The 23,219-nt window shown below is 38.9% G+C and overlaps 1 protein-coding gene across 1 annotated transcript; it reads right to left on the reverse strand.

The window, feature by feature from the left end:
- Positions 1 to 1,971: 1,971 nt before the first annotated feature.
- On the reverse strand, positions 1,972 to 21,204 carry spsb1 (splA/ryanodine receptor domain and SOCS box containing 1). The gene is made up of 3 exons (XM_079849607.1): positions 20,995 to 21,204; positions 7,622 to 8,503; positions 1,972 to 3,560 (listed from the first exon to the last, which is right to left on the reverse strand). The coding sequence occupies exons 2-3, from the start codon at positions 8,313 to 8,315 to the stop codon at positions 3,433 to 3,435; spliced, it is 822 nt and encodes a 273-aa protein (XP_079705733.1). The 5' UTR covers positions 8,316 to 8,503; positions 20,995 to 21,204; the 3' UTR covers positions 1,972 to 3,432.
- Positions 21,205 to 23,219: the final 2,015 nt, after the last annotated feature.

The following is a 23,219-nucleotide window of genomic DNA, read 5'->3' on the forward strand; positions in this document are numbered from 1 at the left end:
AGGGAATGCATAAACTGATAAAACAAGTCCAAATGCATTAATTTAAATTTGTATCGGGGATTTGTAGAAGTTGTGCATTTGAATGTCTTCACAATAACAGTTTCACACCAAACAAGAGACTGTTTACAAAAGACTATTGTATTTGTCCCCATGTGAGACATTTATTTAGCAGTCTACAATGAAGACATCCCACATAGGACATACCCAACAACAGCATCACCCAGTTGGAATGAGCCATTCGGTCCCGTTGGTGTCCCACTGGTCGCCTTCTGGATGAAAAGATCACTGATTTAACTATCTGATATGACATGCTGCAACCTACACTGCTACAACAGCTGGCATCACTACCGCTTCCAGAGGTTTCCAGCAGTCAACATCGCCAACAATATTACTAATAAAAAGAAAAATGGGCATACTATTAGCATTCAAATTTTCCACAGATTCTGTCTGGGCCTGTTTGAAACAACTGGTTTAAAAAGTCATGTTTATAGAGACAAAAAGCGGATACACATCATGTAGTCTGCTAGTACATGCTGAAGAAACAAACACGGATTTGCCTTGAAGTTCCTTGAAACATGACTTCAATTCATCACAGCAAAGTCTGTTGAACCTTCTGAACCTGCAACAGTTCCTCCATCAATAACACATTTCTACTGTTATAAGCCAAATTGGACCCATTTCTCTCGTAAAAAGTATATACAGAAACTCCCAGCCTTCACCATTTTGAAAATATTACAGGCAGGAATGTGCTGTTCCAGACACCCAAACAGCACACTGTTCCAGCCAAGCTGCATACTTGAGATGAGTGACCTCACACTGAAGCGCCAGCGCTCTGTGTATGCAAACACATTGCCATGGCAACCGAGAAGTCGGGATGACACTGGGAACATTGATATGAAAATCCACTCCATTACACAGCAACTCATTTACGTTGGGCTCGACTCTAGCTGAAGATCTCTAACCTAAAACAACTGTCAGAGGAGATGCCGTTTGCTTGGAACAGATTTTCCTTGTTCTAGTCTTGCTTCAGAGTTGTTATGTCTACAGATAAAGTTTCCAGTATTTATATAGGAAGAAATGAATAAAACACTTACGGACATCAACAAAATTTAGTTACTGAAGAGAAACTCTTTCAAGCAGGGGAACAAAAGACGTAGCTTGTGTGTATTGTGACTATCATCAAATTCAATTTCAGTCTAGACTCTGGTGTTTGAAAGAGCATTTTTTTTTTAAATGGAGCACTTAAAGCTGCAATCCGTAACTTTTGGCACTCTAGTGGTTAATAAACAGAACTGCATGAGTCTTGCGGAAGAACATTGTAGCCAGAGCTACTTCTCTGTCTAATGACAAGTCACACAGGTACTGGGCTACTCCGAAGCGGTACGACCCTAACCAGTCTAAAATAGTCTACAGAATATAAACACTTATAAGTGTACCATAGTGATTCAGCATAAGACAAAAACACGGTTTGGAAAATGGATTCATGTACTTGTTCATTATATAATTTTGTACATTTTGAATAGACTGCAGCTTTAATCAAGACAAGCCTGATTCTGTGTGAAATGGTTTTAATTTGCACATTTTATGCAGCGTTAAAAGCAAGAGAGACAAATCAAGGTTTATCCTTGAATATTTTCAGAAGTGAGACTGTATTTAAATGTTTTAAGAGTCATCCTGCACTGCACAGATTTCCATCCAATCAAATGCTCTCTAGAATGAGAATGTGTCCATTCATACCATTCACAACTAGCAAATCATGATTAATGGTTGTACAATCAAAATGTGAATTTATTTATTTTTACTCCACTAAGAATACGTTTCAATAGGAAACAGAAAAAGTTAGATATAAGTAAACAGAAAAAAAAGTAAACAAGCAAACAATTAAGTAAATAAGCAAATGAAAAATATTAACTAATGAACAGACCATTTTCATGGGGTTTAAGAGCATAAAAACCACAAAGAGAAGAGAAGTCAATTATAATAAACTTTATTAGATAGTTACCAATATTATCTACATCACTGAATACAAAGAATGGTGGTCTGCAGGCAGAAAGGGTTTAAAAACAGGGAACCAAACTATCCCCCTAATGCTTAGCAAAATGGCTGCCAAACAGGAACTACATTTACACATCTAAAAGACTAGAATGGAGGGGGGGAAACATCTGGAAAGAAAAAGACAATAATTGGCAATCTTACTTTCTCTGCATCAAGACTTTAAAATAACAGAGCAAGAATCATCAACATTTGCCTGCGTGCCACTTTTAACGTGAAGTCATAGACAAGGCACCACACAGCAGTGTCACTATTCAATCCCTGCTTTTCTCAAATCATCAACAGGTTAAAAACAAACACTCGAATAAAACCGGCAAAAAGTAATTGTGGGAAGGGTGTTCACAGGTTTTAGGGGCCATTACAGAAAGCAAGCTATACAACCGCTTATTGATTAATGTATGCTACATAGTTTCACAGTGATGCTATCTTTAATTTAATATAAAAATGACTTTAAATCATGGCTTTCTCTTAATATACCAGTATCATGAGCCAGGCACTTCAGATATTGCAGTGTTAACAGAGGTGAGGGACTTGTCGAGAGATTAAAAAAGCTAGCATAACGCACTAGCTGTGTTTGTTTTCCATGAATGTTAGCCTCTCAACTCCCCCTTCACAGACGTCAAAGACTTTTTCCAGGCCAGACGGTCAGACTTACAGCTAAAACCAGGCTATTTTTAACCTGCCAAGAGTGAGCAGGGAAAGACATCGCCTTCCCTTGAGTGTGTCATCAACTTGCTGACCTGTTAACCGTGGCCACGGATCGGAAGTTGACTCAGCTACATTATTATACTGACCGCAAGGGGAAGGACAGTTGAAAAACATATAAAAATGTCAATATCAACATAAAAAATTGCTGGTTGTTAAGCCTAAAGGTGTTGAGAAGGTAATGTATTTTGCATTGCCTGCAAAGAGTCACTATATGGACCCTCAAATGAATGACATGATACAAGAAAGGTGCCAAAATCTCATTTAAAAAAAAAAGAAAAAAGGAAGAAAGGATGGAATAAAAAAAATATATATAAAAAGGAAAAGGCCTTGACAAACAGCTGAAGTTTCACTAAGCCATGATTAGAGAGAAGAAGGGTTCTTGTTTTCATATCTGCCACAGGATTCCAGCGAAAGCATTCGGGTGGATATCCAGTAAATGAGAGAAGCAAGAGACGTTGCCACACTTGATCCTGAAAGCATCAAGCATGAGACACCCTTGGTCTGATTTGTAAAAAAAAAAAATATATTGTTGGTATTATACCCAGTGACCGAGAACGGCACCGAAACCAAAACAAAGATGCAATGAAACAGGCTTGCCAGAGTGAAGATTAATCCCAGAGAGAAACAGAGGTGGATGCTATGCCTTGAATGGTTGTAAAGGCACTACTATAATCATTGGTAGAGCAAGTAGTTCTTAAGGGAGGCAGGTAAGGGCAGTCCATGGATTTCACTCAGTCGTTCTCTCCCCAACGCGACCCGTACCGAGCGCCTACAGAGGTCCATTAATGGCAGAGGTTCAGCTACAGGCAGAGAGAGAGACAGAAATTCATTAGAAACAATCACTCAAATACTTTGTAAACTTGTAAATCCTGACGTAGGCTGTCCTTCCCAGTAAGACTATGATGGGGTTGTGTCTCAGACTGGGTGTTTTATATCACTCATGTTCAGATATCCTCATTTACACACATGAACATGGTACAGCACAAGCCCAAAACCTTGCGGAAATGTTAGGAGTGCCGGGAGTCTGTCGTGGATGGGCGTATGAGGAGCGAACAAGCTTATTCTTAGTAGAGAGCGTGAGGTAATATGATAACAAATAAAGAAGAACGCAAAGATCTTTGTTGCATATTTGGGTTTCTTCAACCTTGGTCACTTTGTCTCAGGGGTTGATTTTTATTAACTAAAATAACATTAAGCATTTTTATTTTTGAAAGTGCTTTAACACGTAGTTTGAGATGTGGTGGAAATGACGTTGTAGTGGGAATTTTCATGGCTTTCTAAAATAAAATAATTTTAAAAACAATATAAAAGAAATAATCTGAGATGCATCCATGTAAACTAATCATGAAAAAAAAAATGTTTTAAAAATTGTTTTTCTAAAAGTCTACATGGCCAAAATGCCCAAAGTTGAAGAAATATTAGTGTATGGATTCATTAGCTTACAAAACTGACAAAAGCAATTCATCAGCTGATGCTGAGATAATAAAGACTTGGGTTTAACTCTTTTACAATTACAGAGAGAAGAAATTGTGGCCAACAAAGAAAAAATTCATACAGTGTGCACCTGGCTTAAAGTATTACAAGTTTCCCCACAGGTCCCATTTAGCCCCGCCATATACACACCAGCAAGTACTTTGAATTTCTGAATGGTTTCCACACAGCACCACCTGCGCGGATGTTGAGATTACTTCATATAACGCACACTTTTGCAAACGAGACACTGGGGAAACCAAACAGAGTGATGTAAGGGATGAATAACAGCACATTTATACCTCTGTTGACCACAAGCATGACGAAGAATGCATTAAAGGCACTGACACAAGACAGATACAAAAGGAAGCCAAGGCCTTGGAGTCAGAGGCTGAGTAATACTCTGGCTACTCTTCTCTCACACGCAGACGGGAGGAGAATTCTCCAAAAATGGGAACACCTGTATCCTGAACTGATGCATTAAGGCAGCAACAATACTTCCCAAAGTCAGACCTTCATTAAATGTTGCTACACATGGCTCACTCAGGAAAGAGACTTAAGAAAGAGTCATTCCATCATCTAATGGCATGCAAAACATCAAGGTGATAAAAGGTATTCCTTTGGAAAGGCCATCATTAGTGGCCCGGAGACTGCTTCCACTGAGAGTAAGGCGGGTTACAGCTGTCCCGACTCCCGAGAAGCCCAGACATGAGTAAGTCTGGCCCTCACCTGCATCCTTTCATTATATGACCACAGAATGATAACATTATAAGAATGCCCTCCAAAACTGACTCATTACAGCACACTGGGTTGAGGAAATGAGTCAGTCGCAGAAACTACATGAAAAAACAGCCGAAATTATGTAATCTCAAGAATGTACAATTTGATGGAAGACATTGCATGTTAGCTAGCTCTCATTTGAATGAATGACTAATTTTCAAAACTCTTGACCTTTTTCACTCTCAGAAGAAAACAAGCTAAAAAAAAAAAGGGAAATATAAAAAAAGAAAAAATTAAATGGCTGATGCAAAATCAAAGACTGATTGACTGCCATTGCAAGGGAACCCGTTCCTAAAACTCAGCTATAAAGACTAATTTTACTCTGCAAGTAAAATATTAAGTGCAGACAACATGTTCCCAAAGGCCATGTGAATTTATTTGCATCAAATACACTTTGCGCAAATATTCAGAGCAATATTGCCATAAATAGCTACAACAAAGCTTACATTTTTACAATAAGTTTATAATTTCTTAGTTAAAACTATGGATGTCAATAAAATAAAATTAGATAAAGAAAACATTTATATCAAATTTTCTAGGAGCACTCAAAAAATAAAAAAACTCTGATCTAGAGAACATGTTGGCTGATATGAAGAACATTTTAATGATGGTCAAAAATGTGAAATTTCTAAATTTAAAAGAACAATATACAACATTTACTCACACTATAAAAACAAAATATAACAGAAAATGTTTTCGCCATTGAGAAGCCTGAGAAGACTTCTATCAAACAGGTATAGGTGTCTCACATAATCAGGCTAATTAAGGAAAAGCTCAGTTTTGATTCTCTATAATGGAGAATGTCTGTTTAAATATTCCTGATCAGGCAGCAGTGGAATCTGCTCAAGACGTACGCAATAATGAAAGAGCAGAGCAAAGCGGCCAGTTTAATGATTAGCTTCCAGGAAGTGTGCGAGATAATGATGTCATATGCTGTGTTCGAAATCGCCCCCTTTACCCTCATTCACTATTCCCTACATTACTCCACTAATATAATCCACTTGAAGGAGTGAATGAAAACGAGTGAGTGAATTCAGAAACTGAGTGCGCCGGAAGGGCTGCCACTTTTGCATAGTTTGTGCTTGCCGTTTAATAATCAAATGAAACTTAGCAGTTTGGAAAACGGATGGATGATTGTGGGATTGAGTGCACTCGATAACGTCCACTATAGTTTCTAGGGGTGTAAATCGGACAGTTCATCACGATACAATATGATATCGATTCTCTCAGCCAGTGATACGATATTTGCAGATACCTCAATTCTGCAATAGAATTACGATTCAATTCAGGGCTATATCAATTGATTTATCGATTTTTAGATATTATGTGCCAAGTTTACACAACCAGTTACATTTTTATTAACTCACAAATGCAACCAAAATTTATAACATGAACATTTAATTAAACTCTTTGAAAATTGCACACCCTCTCCGATTTGGGACATTTACAACAGATAACTATCAATCAAACTGCAGCTTGGTTGTTTTGATTAAGTAATAAATAAATAAATACAAATAAAAAAGAGGTTACTTACAAAAGCACATATCTACAACAGTCGTTTTTTGGCAAAAGCAGATAACTCCACGTTTCATGTTTCAGAGTTAAACAAAACCCAGGTAATTGCTATGATATATTATAAAACACTCAGTTAATCTAGGTTTCTATGTTAATCTCCTCAGTTGACAGACGCCTGAGTGTGATTACACGCAATACAGGGAGCTTTTCCCTCACCACTGTAACGTGCTGCTTTAGCAAGATTCTGTGAAAAAGTTTCAGCTTTTATTTTCCTTTTACGCCCCGAAGAAGATATCACGGGTTCATCAAATTCAGTGAAATGATCCATCCTCGATCACTTTTAGTCAGCTTTGACGAAAGTCCTCTCAGCTAGCGCGTCTTTTCAAAGTGACTAGCAGCCTTATCACCTGACCTGAATACTGCATGCGGATTCGCTAAAACGGACTTACGGGTTGTGTTCACAAACAACAATGGTGCTTGTTGGTTTCTGCTGTGAACATGAACTCGCGATGCCTTGACAGTGGACAATACCGGCTTTTGTGACAAAACGCGTTTACGGTTCAGTCAATCTTGTCAGGCGTCTATTTCAGCTGAGGAGATTAACGTTACAAAGACACACCAGCAGACAGTATGGCGAGTAAATGAAAATGTGCGCTTTGGCGGAAATGCTTAGACGGACGTTACGTAAGGATGTGGAGAGTGTCAAAATAAAGGTACCTCATATCGATATTTTACGTGGCATCGATGTATCGTTAGATGTTTGATCGATGCATCGATCCATATCAATGTATTTTTGCACCCCTAATAGTTTCGGAGACCACTAAAAATGGCTGTCCCCTCAAATAGTGCCCTATTTAAGGGTATAGGGGTGATTTCGGAAAATTCATAGCTTTTATCAGGTAAATTGAGCTGGCTTCATATAATTAATGAATGAGAAACAAATCCTTCCCATAGACACATTAGCTACAGCCACTTTCAATGTTTAACAACCCACAGAGTCAACCTTGTTATTCAAGAGACGAGTGGAGGAGCCATGAAAAAACAGACATAGATAACAAACAGGCAAATTCAAACAAGCAGAAAGGGTGATACTTACGATCAAGTCCATTGATGTACCGGATTCTGATTTCACAGTGTCCCCACACAGCACTCACTACAGGGTATAGCTTCCTTCCTTTGAGTCCTCTGAAAGCAACCCCTAAATATTGTCCGTCGACAATAAAACTTAAAGTCCCCTCGTCCATGTCCAGGACCACCAAAAACGAGTCTGGAACGATAAAGGTCTCATCAGGCTCAAGAAAAGCTGGATACGTCCTACTGGGCTGATTCTTGCCATCATGATAGAGTTTGTTACGTCCCAGGTCCCAGCCCCAGGACTCGCTATTGTTTCCTACAAGTGCAGTGTATCCTACAGAATGCAGCGGGGCTTCACCCGTCGCCACACCAACAACGGCATGGGTTCCCCGCTGGCGCATGGCCCAGCTGATCTCCCACACATGCAGTCCCCGTGTGTATCCCACTCGGCCCCGGATAGCATCTGTACTCTGCGCTACAGGGTGCCGGTGAAATATGAGTTTATTGTCCTCTTTAACAAAGATGTTAAGCGACCGGTCATCATTGTTCCACGAGTGCTGCACTTGGACATCCTGCAAGGCTGATGGCATGTCTAACAACATATCCAGACGGGAAGGCTTGGTGTAGTCGAGGGCCTGCAGCTCTAGCTTGAGAGGCCGAAACGCCGGGTCCCGCATGTCCACAGTCTTTATGCCTCCCGGAACCTTCTGCCCCATGCTCTGGGTAGTCTTATTAGCACTTTACTCCCCCTCTTATCACAAAACGAAGCAAATAACAGAGAAAGAGGGCAGTCAGGGTCCACTCCTTCACCTATGCCCCACCACCAATAAGGAGGCCAAGGCCGCTGTTTTTATGCCAGTGGTTGCTGGGAAACCAGGTCAAAGCAGCTGCTAGTAACGCTCACCTGGGGAGATTAAAGGGAGAAAAAAGGCACACAGTTAAATGACTGAAACAAATCAACTTTTTTACGGTTGCCTGTTTTCCCATATCACAATAGAAATACAACCACCAACAATAACAACAGTATAATCATGTTATTATTACCATTACAGTTATAATGACTGTTTAACTAATAATAGATATTACTACTATAACACAAAAATAAAATTATCCAAACTGACAGTGTGTGTTAAAGATATAAAGTATTGGATGACAAGTAATTTTCTTCTATTAAATTCAGATAAGACTGAGGCATTCGTTATTGGAACAAAAAAACCTGTACACAGAATCTCTTTTAGAATACAATTTGCATCTAGAAGGCTGTACAGTTATTTCATCCTCTATAGTTGAAGTCATAGTTATATTAGTAATATAGTTATAGCAACTTGTCTTTCATAGGTTACAAAAACAGCTTTCCACCTTAGAAACGTCGATAAGCTACAGAACATGCTATCTGTTTCTGATGCAGAAAAGCTAGTTCATGCATTCATGACCTCTGAAATCCATACTGGATTAATGCATTACTAGGTGGTTGTCCTGTATCCTTAAACAAGCTACAGCTTGTCCAAAGAGTTCTTACCTGGTCAAGAAAACATGGACGTGTAACCCCAATTTTATCATTTCTACACTGGTTACATATTAAGTTCTGTATCAATTACAAAGTATTACTACTGACCTTTAAGGCCCTAAATGGTTCTGCTCCTGTGTATTTAACCGATCTTCTATCGCCCTACAATCCATCATGCTCTTTAAAGTCATAAAACTCTGGACTTTTGGTAGGATCTAGGATGTCCAAGTCCACTGAAGGAGGGAGAGAGCGTTCTCACATTTGTCTCCTAGACTTTGGAATCGCCTTCCTGATCATTTTCGGGGCACAGACTCGCTCTCCGGGTTTTAATCTAGATAAGACATCTCTTTAGTCATGCATTTACATAATACATCTCATAACCTTTTACTCCAGTAACTTGTACAGCAGTTATATCACATTAAATGCACATGTTTGTCTTTTGCCTTAAATGTTATGAACAGCAACTACAATTATTTTCCATTTTCTTTTCTGTTTCTACTAGAGATCACGCCAGCTCCAGTTTGGATCCATCCACAAAGATTTTGGATGACCCAACACCTGAAAAGAGTTTACGCCAACCCCAGCTAGGACTTCAGGTGACGCCAACTCTGAATCAACATACACAACTGCCAATTTTTTTTATTTTTTTTATTTTGTGATCATTATGATCACAACTTTAAATAAATGCTTACATGAGATAATCGTTTCTGCCTAAATTAATACATGTTGACTATACTGCATAATAATTTGTATTATCTTAGAACATTACATGGACAGTCACTTCTGATAACAAATTACTCTAAGTTGTAATGTAGAAACAGACATTTTCTGTAAAGCTGCTTTGAAACGGTGTATTGTAAAATGCGCTATACAAATAAATGTGAATTGAATTACTAGGTTTATTAAACTACTACTATTACACAAAACGGATCATGAAATGTGTATGTGCATCATGTATGTTATACAAGCAGATCTTTGGTTTTGTAACAAAACAATATTGAACTTAAGTTACATATCTAGTAAGATTTTAATGACACCCTTGATTAGGCACATGTTTGACAAGCAAAATAAATCTACTTTCCTATACAAACTCAAACAAGAGTGGACCGTTAATAGCACAGTAACTGTATCATTCTGGCAGTTGCATGTTCAATGCCTCACTTGTGTGTGTTACAATATGGTTTATTGGTCCAAGACACTTTTCAGAGTCACATGACATGCGTATAGGAGAAAACAAATCTCTAGATTTACCACAACTAACCCGCTCCTCTTGACTGATTCACACAATGCCCTTTGAAAATAAGGGATATAAAGGAGAGAAAAAAGACAGGCTTTTTCCTCTTAAGCTTGTCTAGTCTGAAGATAACAGGAAGAGCAATAAAAAGTCTGACATGTATATATATAAAAATACAGAGCCGAAATGTTTTCAGTGAAAACCGCAAATTCAGGGCAGCAAATATTCCACCAGACAAGGTCAGTGGCAAAAGAGGCAAGTAGGAGAAAAAAAAAAAAAAAAAAATTTCATTAGACATGCTTAGAGACTAGACATACCAGTGCCGTGTGTGAAATCCCCACCCGATGTCCTGGTTTCTAACGCAATTCCTGCCCTCCTAAATTACATCACTGTTAAATCTGATATTCAACAATTAGGGCAGTCTACTAGAAAAAAAGAAAAAAAAACCTGTAAAAAAGCTTTATGGCTGTTATCTCCCAAACCATAAAAAGTCAAGTCATTTGTTCTTTCCGTACAGTGCATAAATGAGCAAAACTGCTTATTGAAAACAGCATTTCATAATAAGCTGCTGAAGGGCCCCAAGGGTAATTGAATTGTAGACAAGAGTTCATTGAGGAGCATCTTAGTCCTTTCTCTGATACAAGTAAACAACCTTTTAAATGGGTCACGCCTCTCCGCCACTGGCCTACCCAAGGCAGAGGAACACCAAGAAGTGGGTGGCAAGTTTGTGAATGCCAAACAATACAGTCTTCAATGGCTGTCCAACCTTTAGAAAGTAGGAAACATGTTAATTTGCACACTCTCTATGCAGGGAGCAATTAAGCTCCGTGGCAAAGCACCAACACACACAGACAACAGCCTTTTACAGATCTGTTAGAACCCGGTGACCATTTCAAATGAGATGTCGCATTATTGCATGATACACAGGGGCAAGGTGATGTTGGTGATCCTGCAGGATCGTCTCCACTCTTTGCATGGTGTTTTAAAAGAGACTGCTTGGCATGTCAGGTGACAACCTGACTGTTTTTGATTGGTTGAAATTTTTTGGTGGTTTATGAGCTGGGACTTTGCAGGTGGTTTGCCGACCCCTTCTGTGTAGAGCTGATTGAAATGCGTGATAGGGGTTCTGGTGGATTTGTTGGGCCTGGGGAACAGTGGTGGCTTTTGTCTTGTCCACATTTAATACTTATGCAAAACTGGGCTTCCACCTCCCAACCTTGCACCTACTTGGATGCAAATATGTACCTCCAACTTTAATTTCCCTACATGCCCCTTTGATACAATTTTGAACATTTTGTAAGATTAATGAGAAAACACCCCCTTGATTTTCTTGATTCAGCTTACGTTTTACACAAAATAAATCTACCCTGCTCTACAAACTGATAAACAACTAATAGCACAGCAATTGTATTATTCTGTCAGTTGATTGCTCAATGACCCTGATGATGGCATTGTGAGCAAGTCAACCAGTGGAGATTTTGCTTTTATATACACAAACAAAACCTCCACTGGTTGACATGCTCACGATCATCAGGGTAATTTCTCTTCTCAAAAGTTGCAGCATGTATTTGCAAGATGACGGACGCTACTCTGAAATGGGGACATTATCTTCGACAGGTTTTAATCATGATACTGAGGCATCTGGCAGGCAGCTGTGAGTGAGGGGCAAAGCAGGAACGAGAAAGTAGATGACAAATCATGGTGTCAACCCAAATGTCACACAGATGCTCTATTCAGACAGTGGGCAGACGGGGTGAAAATGGCAGACAAATGGCACTTTAACACTGCTTGATTAAAGAAGTGTGAAGACTTCTAAACTGAGAGACAAAATAAATCCTAGAGGACATTCAAATGAAAACCATCCTTAAAGTATCCTCACATACATTGTTTTTTTAATTGCACTGCAAAGCGGTACATATACCATGCCAGGAAGGCAGCATAAACACTGGTTACAACTGCAGAAATAATGTTACAGAATTGCTTTTAAATATCAAGCAATGTTGGAGCAGAGACACAGTGGGTAGCACATTGTTCATGACACACAAGAAGCTGTTGTGCTCACAGGACCTGGGTTAGGGTGCGATTTGGGTCATGTCCCGAACCCAGTAACCCTCTCTCTCCTTCCACTTTCCTATTTAAAAAGGCAATAAAATGTATATTCCTAAAAATAAATATAAAAGCCAACAAACCGACATTGATTTGGTTTTTAAAAAACTTTTTATATTATTTAAACACATTTATAGCATTATTACACCATTTGGAGGCAACAGGCAAGCAGCCTGAACTCAGCTGTGTAAAACAATTGAAAAATATGATTGCTTTAATCCAGGGTGAGTCTACGTTCATGAAGGGAGTGTCAATATATATCTCTTTCAATACAAATCAGACCTTCATATTTCTCAAACTTATTCTCACTGTTGATCATGTTTTGTCTTGTTGGTTAGGCTACCTTTTATAACTTGTGTGCTACATTGCATATAAGCTAAAGGAGTTAGTTTTAACTTAAAACATGAATTGCTAAAAACGCATTTGGGTTTTTTAAATTGCTGACACTTTTGACATTAAGTATTTAACTTTAAAAAAAATTATAAATAAAAAAAGTTGAATGACATCAAATGTCATTAAACCAACAAGACATAACATGATCAACAGTGAGAATAAGTTTGAGAAATATGAAGGTCTAATTTGTATTGAAAGAGATCAGGGTGTCTTTATATTGACACTCCCTTCATGAACGTAGACTCACCCTGGATTAAAGCAATCATATTTTTCAATTGTTTAACAGGGCTCTTTGGGGCTGACAGCTGAGAGAACAGGAGCACGCTTAACCAGCGCTCACCCACTAAACAAGCTCAACAGCTCTAGGCAGAGCCACAGCAGGTGCTGCTGTGAACCGTTTCAGAAAATGACAACACCCTTCACAAATATATACTGCAATCTGATAGAAATCTTCTGAACGTTGCTAAAATGTAGGCCCCATGTGGAGACCAAATTTGGGTGGTGCAGTCTCTGCCATGATGGTGGTAGAGGAAGCCTCTTGTTTTTAATGGTCCCTACCCTGTGTTCCCTACCTAAAAAACAACAAAGTCTTTTGATGAGTAACATTAACTGAAACTTAAAGACTGAATATGAAACAACTACATAAATATGATCCAATATTTTTAGAAGAACACAGCAACCTTAAAGGGGAAGTTAAACAAAAAAAAGTCTCTTTGCATTTTTGTTGTCCATAAAATTAAAATAATCCAATGTTTTTTTGGACCCTGCTGACTTTCATTGTAGGGATAGGAAATGCTGAACCATAAAATATAGCATTTTGTATTCCACAGAATAACGCCAGTCAAAGTTTGGATACAAATTAAAGGTGTCCATCCAACTGGACAAACTCGCATTACAGGTAAGAGGTGATGCTCTTCACAACAACCTGTCCTGCAACTTGTAAAAACAGGGAAATACTGTATATGAAACTGAGCCAGGAAGCGAAAAATAATCTGAGAGACACCACATACAACATTGATAAGAGCATCCCAACTGTGGTAGCACCATCACACTAAAAATTAAATGTTAAATCATTCATGATTTACATTATCTGCCAAATATGACTTCCCCATGCATGCTCATCACTGACCTTCACAGATCTGATTCTGAATGGAGACATGAAACTAAAAATAGATTTACAACAGCTCAGCATTTCTTAGTTTACAGTAAGGGCTGCATGTCAAGACATGCTGTAATGAGTTATTCACCAAATGAGTGCAGTTACGCTAGCAAATTAAATGCTCTGTGTATCAAAGCCAATAGAACAACAGAGTAGTGAGAGCTTTAGTTTGCAACAACAAAATAGCAAAAGCTATTTCAAACGCCCTCGGTCACCCTTGAATGAAGCGAAAAATCTGCCAACAATCAATTTTCTGAACAAAACATTCATTCAGAAGCATGTTAAACAGATAAATATGCTAACTCAAAACATCACAAACTGAAGGACTTGTAAGTTCACACCAAGACAATAATTTATTCAGCTGAACCAAACCTGTGATCCTCACCGCACGGAAAAGTGCCAAGAGAGATTTTACAGGGGCTACCAAGAGACATTCATTAGTGAAGTTTATGCAACAAAGATCAGGGCAGTTGCAGTGACATGTACAGACTTGTGTAACTTAAGATTTAATCTCAGCAGGCACAAATCAATTCACCTCTGAGGGTATCAGGTCAAACAAAATGTCTAAGACCCTACATCGGTGTCTATGACTGCACCAACAGCATTGACTGTTGCCTGAATGAAAGTGATCATTTCCTGTTACTTCATGACTGACATGCTATATTGCTAAATATATAAAGTGCAGGGCAAAATGACTGAGCTATAAGCGATAGATTAAACAAATTGCAATAGTTCCACTTTTATTTAAAAGTGTGATTAGGCCTAGCCTAATACTTCTATTCCGAAAGACCACTTTAAATTGATAAAGAGCAGTACAAGACATATGTTAACAATATTTCTATTTCAATAAATGCTGTTCTTCTGAAATTTCTATTAAAAGAATCCTGAAAAGGGGGGTGAGGGGGAGCGTTTTCAGCTTTGATAGTCAGAAATGTTTCTTGTTCCTTCAAATCGGCATATCAGAATGATTTCTGAAGGATCATGTGACACTGAAGACTGGGGAGCAATGATGCTGAAATCAACTAACTTAAGTTAGAAAGGTTCTTCATGAAACCTATAAAATGTAACCAAGAACTTTAAGAAACATGACAACACAACACACTGAGAGCCAAGTGCCTGAGAACCACAGAAGAACTTTCTTTTAACAAATAAAACAAATCTAGGCCATTCCATGTTAATGTTAGCCCAAACCAGACAAGCACCATTAGTGAAGGGGAAGGTGAACATGAGCAAATCACAGTTTAACATTACAAAATTCGCATTGCTGTAATCCAGGTCAGTTCAGCAGGACGTCCTCTACAGCAGAGGGTCAGGAGTTACCCGTTACACAGGCCCATAACATCTGTGTTCAGTCAGGGGTATTTAGTAAAGACAGTTAACAGTAAATCAGTCCCAGCTACTGTTCTTGCAAACACAAAGGAAAGATTAATCTGTCTTGAATACATCAACCACACAGTAATCTGACATTAAATAGGACATCAAACACTGAGCTGATGTCTCTGCGTGTCATCTCAGAACTCATTGATGAGAAACCCTTTTGAACCACAGTTTCCGACTAAATAAACTAAAGTTCAAGTTACAACAATAAAACTGAGGTAACTTCATATTTCTAATAACAGTGATGTCAAATATAAAGCGACAAAGACACTGGCTGAAAATAAGATTTAGGGGCAGTTTACATGACACCCCTTTCAACTAAAAACTGAAAATATTTTATGCATTTTGGGGGCCTGAAAACACAAACTTTTGAAAATGGGTTCAAAGTGCAAGTTTTGATACCAAAAATTATACCATTATCATCTCTGTGTAAACTACAAAAAACATGAATTTGTGAAAACGGTGATGTCATGCTATGCATATGCGTTCAGTCTATCCACCTTATTTTTCAGGTAAGAGCAGGCATGGCCATTTGTAATTTTAATCTGTCTAGCTTCCTGTGTCATTTGCTTCGTTATTTTTAGCTGTACAAAACATCTCATTGTGCGGCTCGATATTGCAAACCGGTATTTCTTACCATATTATTTTAATGTATTGTCTTAATTATAAACAAGATTTTAGTGCAAAAAGTTTTACAGTTTACTGCACTTTGATATATTCTTCTTGCATTTCCCTACAGCAGCTAATAAATCGAAAGTCTCGCACATTCACAGAAAACACCTTACTTGCGCGTTGAAAAATAAGGTGGATAGGCGCGTAGTTTCTCTTTACAAAATGTCATCGCCACCTACTGGCCTGGCATGCATAATACAGCGTTATTAATAGTTTTCGCAGATCAGTGTGAATGGGGTTCGTTTTGACTGTTCGTCTGTACGTGGAAAAACTCAAAAGGATCAACATTTCTGTTTTCAGTACATTGTCGTGTAAACACCCCACAAAACATGAATTTGTGAAAACGTGACATCATGCATACTATAGGTAGGAAGTGTTTCTTTACAAAATGACGTCACCAACTACTGGCCTGGCATGCATAATCCAGCATTTTTAGTCATTTTCACTGATCCGCGTGAACGGGGATTGTTTTGACAACGTTTGTCATCTGCATGCGAAAAACTCGAAAGGATAAACGTTTCTGTTTTTAGTAGCTACATCGTTGTTAGTTCTGCTATATCTTTAAATATAGCCTACAACATGAGTGTGATCGTTTATTGCCGTAATGTTAAAGCAATAAGTTAAATTTAGCAGTTTACATAACCAGTTAACCAGTACATAGAGGCTATATAACCAGTTAGTTAATTTCTTCAGTCAATGAAAATAGTTTCAAAAGAAGCCAAAGCATTAAAGGGACACTTCACCCATTTGCATTAAGCTTTGCATTGTTAGAAACCCAGTCATACTATTGAATGGTCATGCAACATTTTTTCATTTTCCCCCGAGACGAGAGAAATCTGTATTTACCTCTTTACACTTCCTCCTACAATGACGCAAAAATCGTCATTTTGCGTCATTGTAGGAGGAAGTGTAAGAGGGGGGGATTTCTGTTAAGACTACAAGCACTAGATCCACCCTTTCAAACCCGCCCATAGGGGGTTGGACCTAATGCGCTAACAGACCTATCACAGATCAGTGCGAGTGCGTTTGATTTCAACGGCAGAAACCTGCAGAAAACAGGGACGAAGAAAGCTGAGTAGTAGGGGTTACCATACTCTATTTCCCGGACATGTCCGGCCGACGAGATCGACAAAAATGTCCGGGATTCAGCTTTTGCTTTCTGCGGTCGCCATCCATTGTTTACATGCTCACCTTTTGTTTCAATCTAACTGAATTCACCCCGATTGGTGAATCTGAATGTAATGTTTACATGAATGCTAAACAAGTGATCGGTTGATTTGCGTTTTAACATTGCTAAGAAAATACCCGCACCTCCGTGAGAGATAGCCCATGAGACCGGTGCATCTCACAGGCGCGCTCATCAGTAATCACAGTAATACAGGGAGCAGGACGAGGCTAGCGCCGCGGGAGAAAGACGCGAGGCCGGTGGTGTGATCGGTTGAAAGACGCGAGGCCGGTGGCGTGATCGGTTGAAAGACGCGAGGCCGGTGGCGTGATCGGTTGAAAGACGCGAGGCCGGTGGCGTGATCGGTTGAAAGACGCGAGGCCGGTGGCGTGATCGGTTGAAAGACGCGAGGCCGGTGGCGTGATCGGTTGAAAGACGCGAGGCCGGTGGCGTGATCGGTTGAAAGACGCGAGGCCGGTGGCGTGATCGGTTGATGTGCGTTTTACCATTGCTAAGAAAACACCTGCTCCTCCGTGCGAGATACGAGAACAGTGCCTCACAGGTGTCGGTCGTCAGTAATCACGCCACCGGCCTCGCGCCGTTCTCCCGCGCCCCTCAGCCTCGTCCTGCTCGCCACAGTAAACATGATGAATGGCGACTGTAGAACGCAAAAGCCGAATCCCTGACATTTTGGGCAAACTCGTCACGGAGACTCACTCGTAGCCTAGCCTTGCCTTGTTGTTTTAAACTGCGCTCTCTTACCGGTAGGCGTGGCTTGGGAGTGGCCTTGTAGGGCAGCGAAGCAAGTGCATTCTGGGAGTTGTTGTCTTTCATCCACATAAGCCAAAAATACATTTTCTGGCTTTTCTCAGTCTAGAAAGCTCCAAATTCAAAAATAATTTCACATTTCTTCTACATAAATGACCCACTTTCAATACACATTCATGTCTCCACGGGTGAAATGACCCTTTAAAGGGTCATGAAACCCTAAACCAAATTTTCTGAGATTTTAACACAGGTATGTGTGTTGAACACCATTGAAGACAATGATAGCATCTGTTATATTTAATAGTAGGGGGAAAATGGTTAAATTTTAGTTTTTTTTCGCTATTTTCGTCTTCCGGTTTTAAAATCTTCATCGTGTCCACGTCACAGGCTGTGACGTGGCAGTGCACTATAGTACTTTGATGACTCATCGGTGTCTCATAATTATTCATGTGCTGAGTTTTCTTATCCAATGAGAAGACACTTTCTCTTAATTATTCATGACACCACGGGGAACTTTACAATGACAGACAAGACATATCAAACTGTGATATCGCGTAGCTGATGAGAGAGGCAATGATGGGACGCGCGTTTGTTTTCGTGGTGCAAAAGTTCCAGTGCATCTTTCCCCGCGATGCTGCCCGAGCTGGACTCCGGTGTAGCAACCATTCAACGGGAGAATGGTGGACTTCGGCCTTGTACACCAATGCAGGTTTCGTCTTGCGAGTGATGCGGTTCCGAGGACTTTTCTATCACTTCAGAGGTGTGTCGTGTGTGTGCGCGCGTGTGTGCGTGTGTGTGTCTAAAATGTAACCCTGACCGTTTTACATGCCTTTTGTTAAATAATCACTCGTTATTAAAATTTAGATATTTCGATAATACCTCAATTGTATGGAACGTATGCGTGCAAATTTCTCTGTCACTGTCCATCTTTACTATGTGGGTTTAGGGGGCGCGTAGATCTAGGCTATGTAGCCCACGGAACTTTTTTTTTTTTTAAGCGGAAAATTTATTATTTTCAAATATATGCATTTATAGTGTGTATATAAACAAATATATATTTTATAATGACATAATTATACATAAACGTTATGTTTTAAATACAATTATACTTTAATAATGTAGGCAAATATATGTAGAAGGGCATTCAGTTACTTTTGAAAGGACAAAAATAAGGCATCAGTGTATTTCATTAGACTTTAACTTTGCCAGCTATATATATATATATTTTTTAGCATTTCCTCACGTTTTACCACTGATTTTAAGTGACAGTCGATATGCATGGGCCATTGCGGTGACAGTTTCCCCCTCTCCCCTCTCCCCTCTCGTACCACACCCACTCCCCTCCCTTCTTCTCACAGCCACCACGCCCATTTAAGTTGCATTTTTCAAAAATATTGTGAGCTAGACTTGAGCTGAAAGAGGGGGGTTTCATGACCCTTTAAAGGTGCAGTATGTAATATTGACAGCTAGCGGTTGAAATGGGTACTGCCGTCCAAATTCAAAATATTGGAGAGAGTTGTTTCCCACACTCCCTTCTCCTCGACAGTGAGGAGACTTAACCTACAAACTAAGTTGGTGAGTTGATTTACGATGAGTTGATATCGCGTTTTAATATGCTGCCGTTCATAGAGATTTTTAGATGGATACAGAGGCTTTTTAGGTTGTGTAGAAGCTGTGAATCTCTGACCAAGTTTGTTCGCTGACTGGCAACCTGGGGTGTTGAAATATAATTGGGTAAATAGGCAACGTGCAAAAACAGACATTCCGACACGGAATGCACATTTCAAAGTAAAATAACTGGCTGTAGCAAAGTTTTCCAAAGAAACGAGTATGTAAATCAGCATGTTTCCTAAATATCTGCAAACATATGGTATTTTCATGCTTTTGTACAGTCAAAAACTTACAGCACCTTTAAGCTTTGCTTCTCACCGGTTTGGAATAAATATGACTGGAGCGGAGCGCAAGAGATTCCCCTTCCCCCTCAAAGCGCTCTCTAATCACCTTAGTTCCACTCCGGGTTTTTAAGTTTCCCGCTCCTTGGCGAGATCTTGGAGGAGTTGGCGCGAGTGTGAAAACAACGCTCACTTTCAAAGGCCCACTCCCTGCTGCAGGTAAATACACGCGATTCCGCGTCTATTCACGAAAGAACACACTGACTTAAAAGAAAAACACACACACACAAAAACCAACATGACTTCAAAAACGCTCTTTCCCCCAGGCAGGAAAAAAAGTCGATAGAATATTACACAAACTAGCTATTACCAAATAGCACTCTTGGAAGACCAAACAAATAATTAGAAAAACGGGCTTGATTGTTAATATAGTTAGTATAAGAAGTATAACTAGAAGATAGCGTTGTTCTTCATTTAGTAGTAAATAAGTAATGTACAGATAGCTTAACACAATGGCTCCACACCAATGCTCTAGGTCTTTAAGAACTTAAACCGAAAGTGAAGCATCTCCAGCAATGTCTAGGCCAAACATCTTTGAGGTCGTGGAGTAAAACTATAAACGGCTGCAGTTTAAGCACAATTTTCATGTAAATACAAACTAATTAATTGAGCTTCACACTAGTCAATAATGCGACTAACGTTACCTGGCCTTTCGCAGAAAGGTTAAGTGTATCCACTGAACAAAATAATCAGACACACAAATTTATTAATGCTGCCAAACTTATCTTAGGTAGGAAACTATTAAGCGTAGGTCCACGAGGCATCTTTGTTGGTTTAAAACATAATTTTATACCCATTACAAACGCAGGAAGCAGTTGTTGTTTAGTGCACAGCTAACGTTACTCATGTATTATTTACACAGACACATTAGGAAAGGTTCCACAAGCTAGCACGTTTATATCGCATTTCACGTATCAGGCTATATATCTTCGGCTTGTTGAATGAGCACATCGACTGGTGTTTGCTTTCGAAAAGCTTGGAAAACGCGAGTGTTGCATGTGAACACACAGCAAAGACAAAAGACAGGCAAATGTGTTAAATCGTAACAATTTCAGATCCTACCTGCAACGGATACACGCCAGCAAATAAACCATAGGCGAAGGAGTGGAGCGAGTATGTTCCTTTCAGTCGGTATTCCCGTGCAAATCCATGACTATACTTCCTCTCTGTCTTTTTAGCATAGGCTTGTATTGGGTGAAATGATGGCTGCTACAGCGACAGAAACATCTCTCCAGTCACGTGGTCAAATAGCTCTCAGCTGCTGCTGAACGAACGTCCCTCCCAATTGAGCTGAGCTGAGCTGTTGTTGTTTAGCTCATTTCCCCTGATAAACCCTGCTAATTGTGGACTACATAATAATGGCATAATCACTCTGTGTGTGCATGCCAGATATACATTTATGCGCTAGTACTCTCTTTCTTTTTTTACACACTTTATAGTCCCAAGTTAGCAAACCAAATAGCTTCATTTGAGGGAAAATTACCAAAATTTCCACTAAAAGTTATAAAAATGCCCATATATTAAAAATGTTGATGCATTGTAGCAACTTCCTCTGTTTTGTTTATTTTCACACATTTAATATATTTCGTAATGTTCTTAATTAAGGGTTTTATTAGTACGTTTTTTCTTAATTTTATTTTCTGATATAAAGTATCACCTGACGCTTATCATGCTCAGTGTAGGCCTTCACCCCAACTACTAATATCTTGCGCATAAATAAAGATATTTAAGGTAACAGTTTGATTGATTATTTATATGTAAAACATTCAATTTAACAATTTGAAAAATGGATGCTACTGTGGTTGCTCTATATAGTTAAGAGAAAATATTCTGTTTTGTTTATTTGTCATGTCAAATTTGATATATTTCATAATATTCTTTTTAGGGATTTATATTTAGCTATTTACTATAAGTAATATAAATCGTGTGCATAGATATTTTTAATTTCATGTTCAATTTATTTTAAAATAATTTATTTAAATGAATTAAACTGAATCATTACAACACCATTTATATATACTGTTTTCTTTATGTAGTTACAGAAAAATGTGCTTTATGAAGGTTTTTCCATAGGTAAATATTGCCTTTTAATAAATAGTTATTTTCTGAGAGTTTATTTCATTAATATTTCTGCCATTTATTTATTCATACACTGTGATAGGGGGCATATCCTCTAAAATTCAGAGTAGTGATCCATTAATATTGGTTTTCTATTTCCAATCTTGAATGGTTGGTTACAGACTCGTTTTCCATCACAGTAATATTTGCACTTTCATATTCACTTTCAGACTGACTGCACTCCGGCATTGTTGCACCCTTTTTGTGTGATGACTGCATTTCCATGCTTGAAGACACTGATTCATGTGGCTCCTCTCTATATGACTCAACAGACAACAAGGCATCTTGGCAACCCAAACTGTCTGGAGACACAGTAATAACTCCTCTATAGACCTTACACAATGGATCACTCCTCCTGAGCCCATCTCTGTGGTTTCTAGTGTCTCTAAAACTGCTCTGTTTTGGGGTGGAGTGGATGTTTTCCCTCTGATGTAGACCTCAGTGAAGAGGTGAGCAGTGATGGTAGAAACAAGCAGAAAGTTATATTGATCTAGCATCCCGCTAAGAATCACATTCTCGCTTAACCATAGTATTACCATTAAGGGAAATGTTAAAGTCTTTTACTGTCCCCTTGTGTTCACTCTAGTTACTCACAACTCCAAAGCTTCTTTGATATGCCAAGAATAATCGTACAACACAAAGGCAGATCCCAGATCTTACAAAGCCTTTTGTTTTCTAATAGTTTGATTGGCCATTCTGGGACTGGTTTACGTTGGGGTTTTTTCTCAATAGTTACATTATAGTTTTTCAACCTTTTCAGTACCAGGTCTCTTACTTTTCTTGTACAAGGCTAATAGTTTTCTTATACAAGGCTAATACAAGTTGCTAATAAGTGGCTAAATGGGATACACAGAGGCTGCCGGTGACATTAAACGTCATCTAAACTCATCTACACGCTAGTTCACTTTCATAGCCTCGTTGTGTTTATAATCGCGCTCTTGTAAACTATTATAACTCGAACTTTCAGGGAAAATATTTTTAAACAATGACTGAAAGAGTTGTCGGAAGCTTAGTGATGGTGACGTACTGACGTTGAGGACATACGACCATGGTAGTTCATTTATAGCCTACCTTTAGCTTTTGACTTCTTTTGAACTGTATTTACGCTTCATAATTCATAAAAGTGGAGATTATCACAATGAACAAAACGTGTAAGAATCATAAGCTTT

Source organism: Squalius cephalus, assembly GCF_949319135.1.
Source record: "Squalius cephalus genome assembly, chromosome: 18".
In the NCBI taxonomy this organism is placed as follows: Eukaryota; Metazoa; Chordata; class Actinopteri; order Cypriniformes; family Leuciscidae; genus Squalius; species Squalius cephalus.

What these genes read in the sequence shown, in the direction of transcription:
- spsb1 (XM_079849607.1), bottom strand. Translation starts at nt 8,315, where the DNA reads ATGGGGCAGAAGGTTCCGGGAGGCATAAAGACTGTGGACATGCGGGAC. An exon ending in GTACATCAATGGACTTGATC is followed by an intron (nt 3,561 to 7,621) that starts GTAAGTATCACC and finishes CTCTGCCTGTAG; the next exon opens with CTGAACCTCTGCCATTAATG.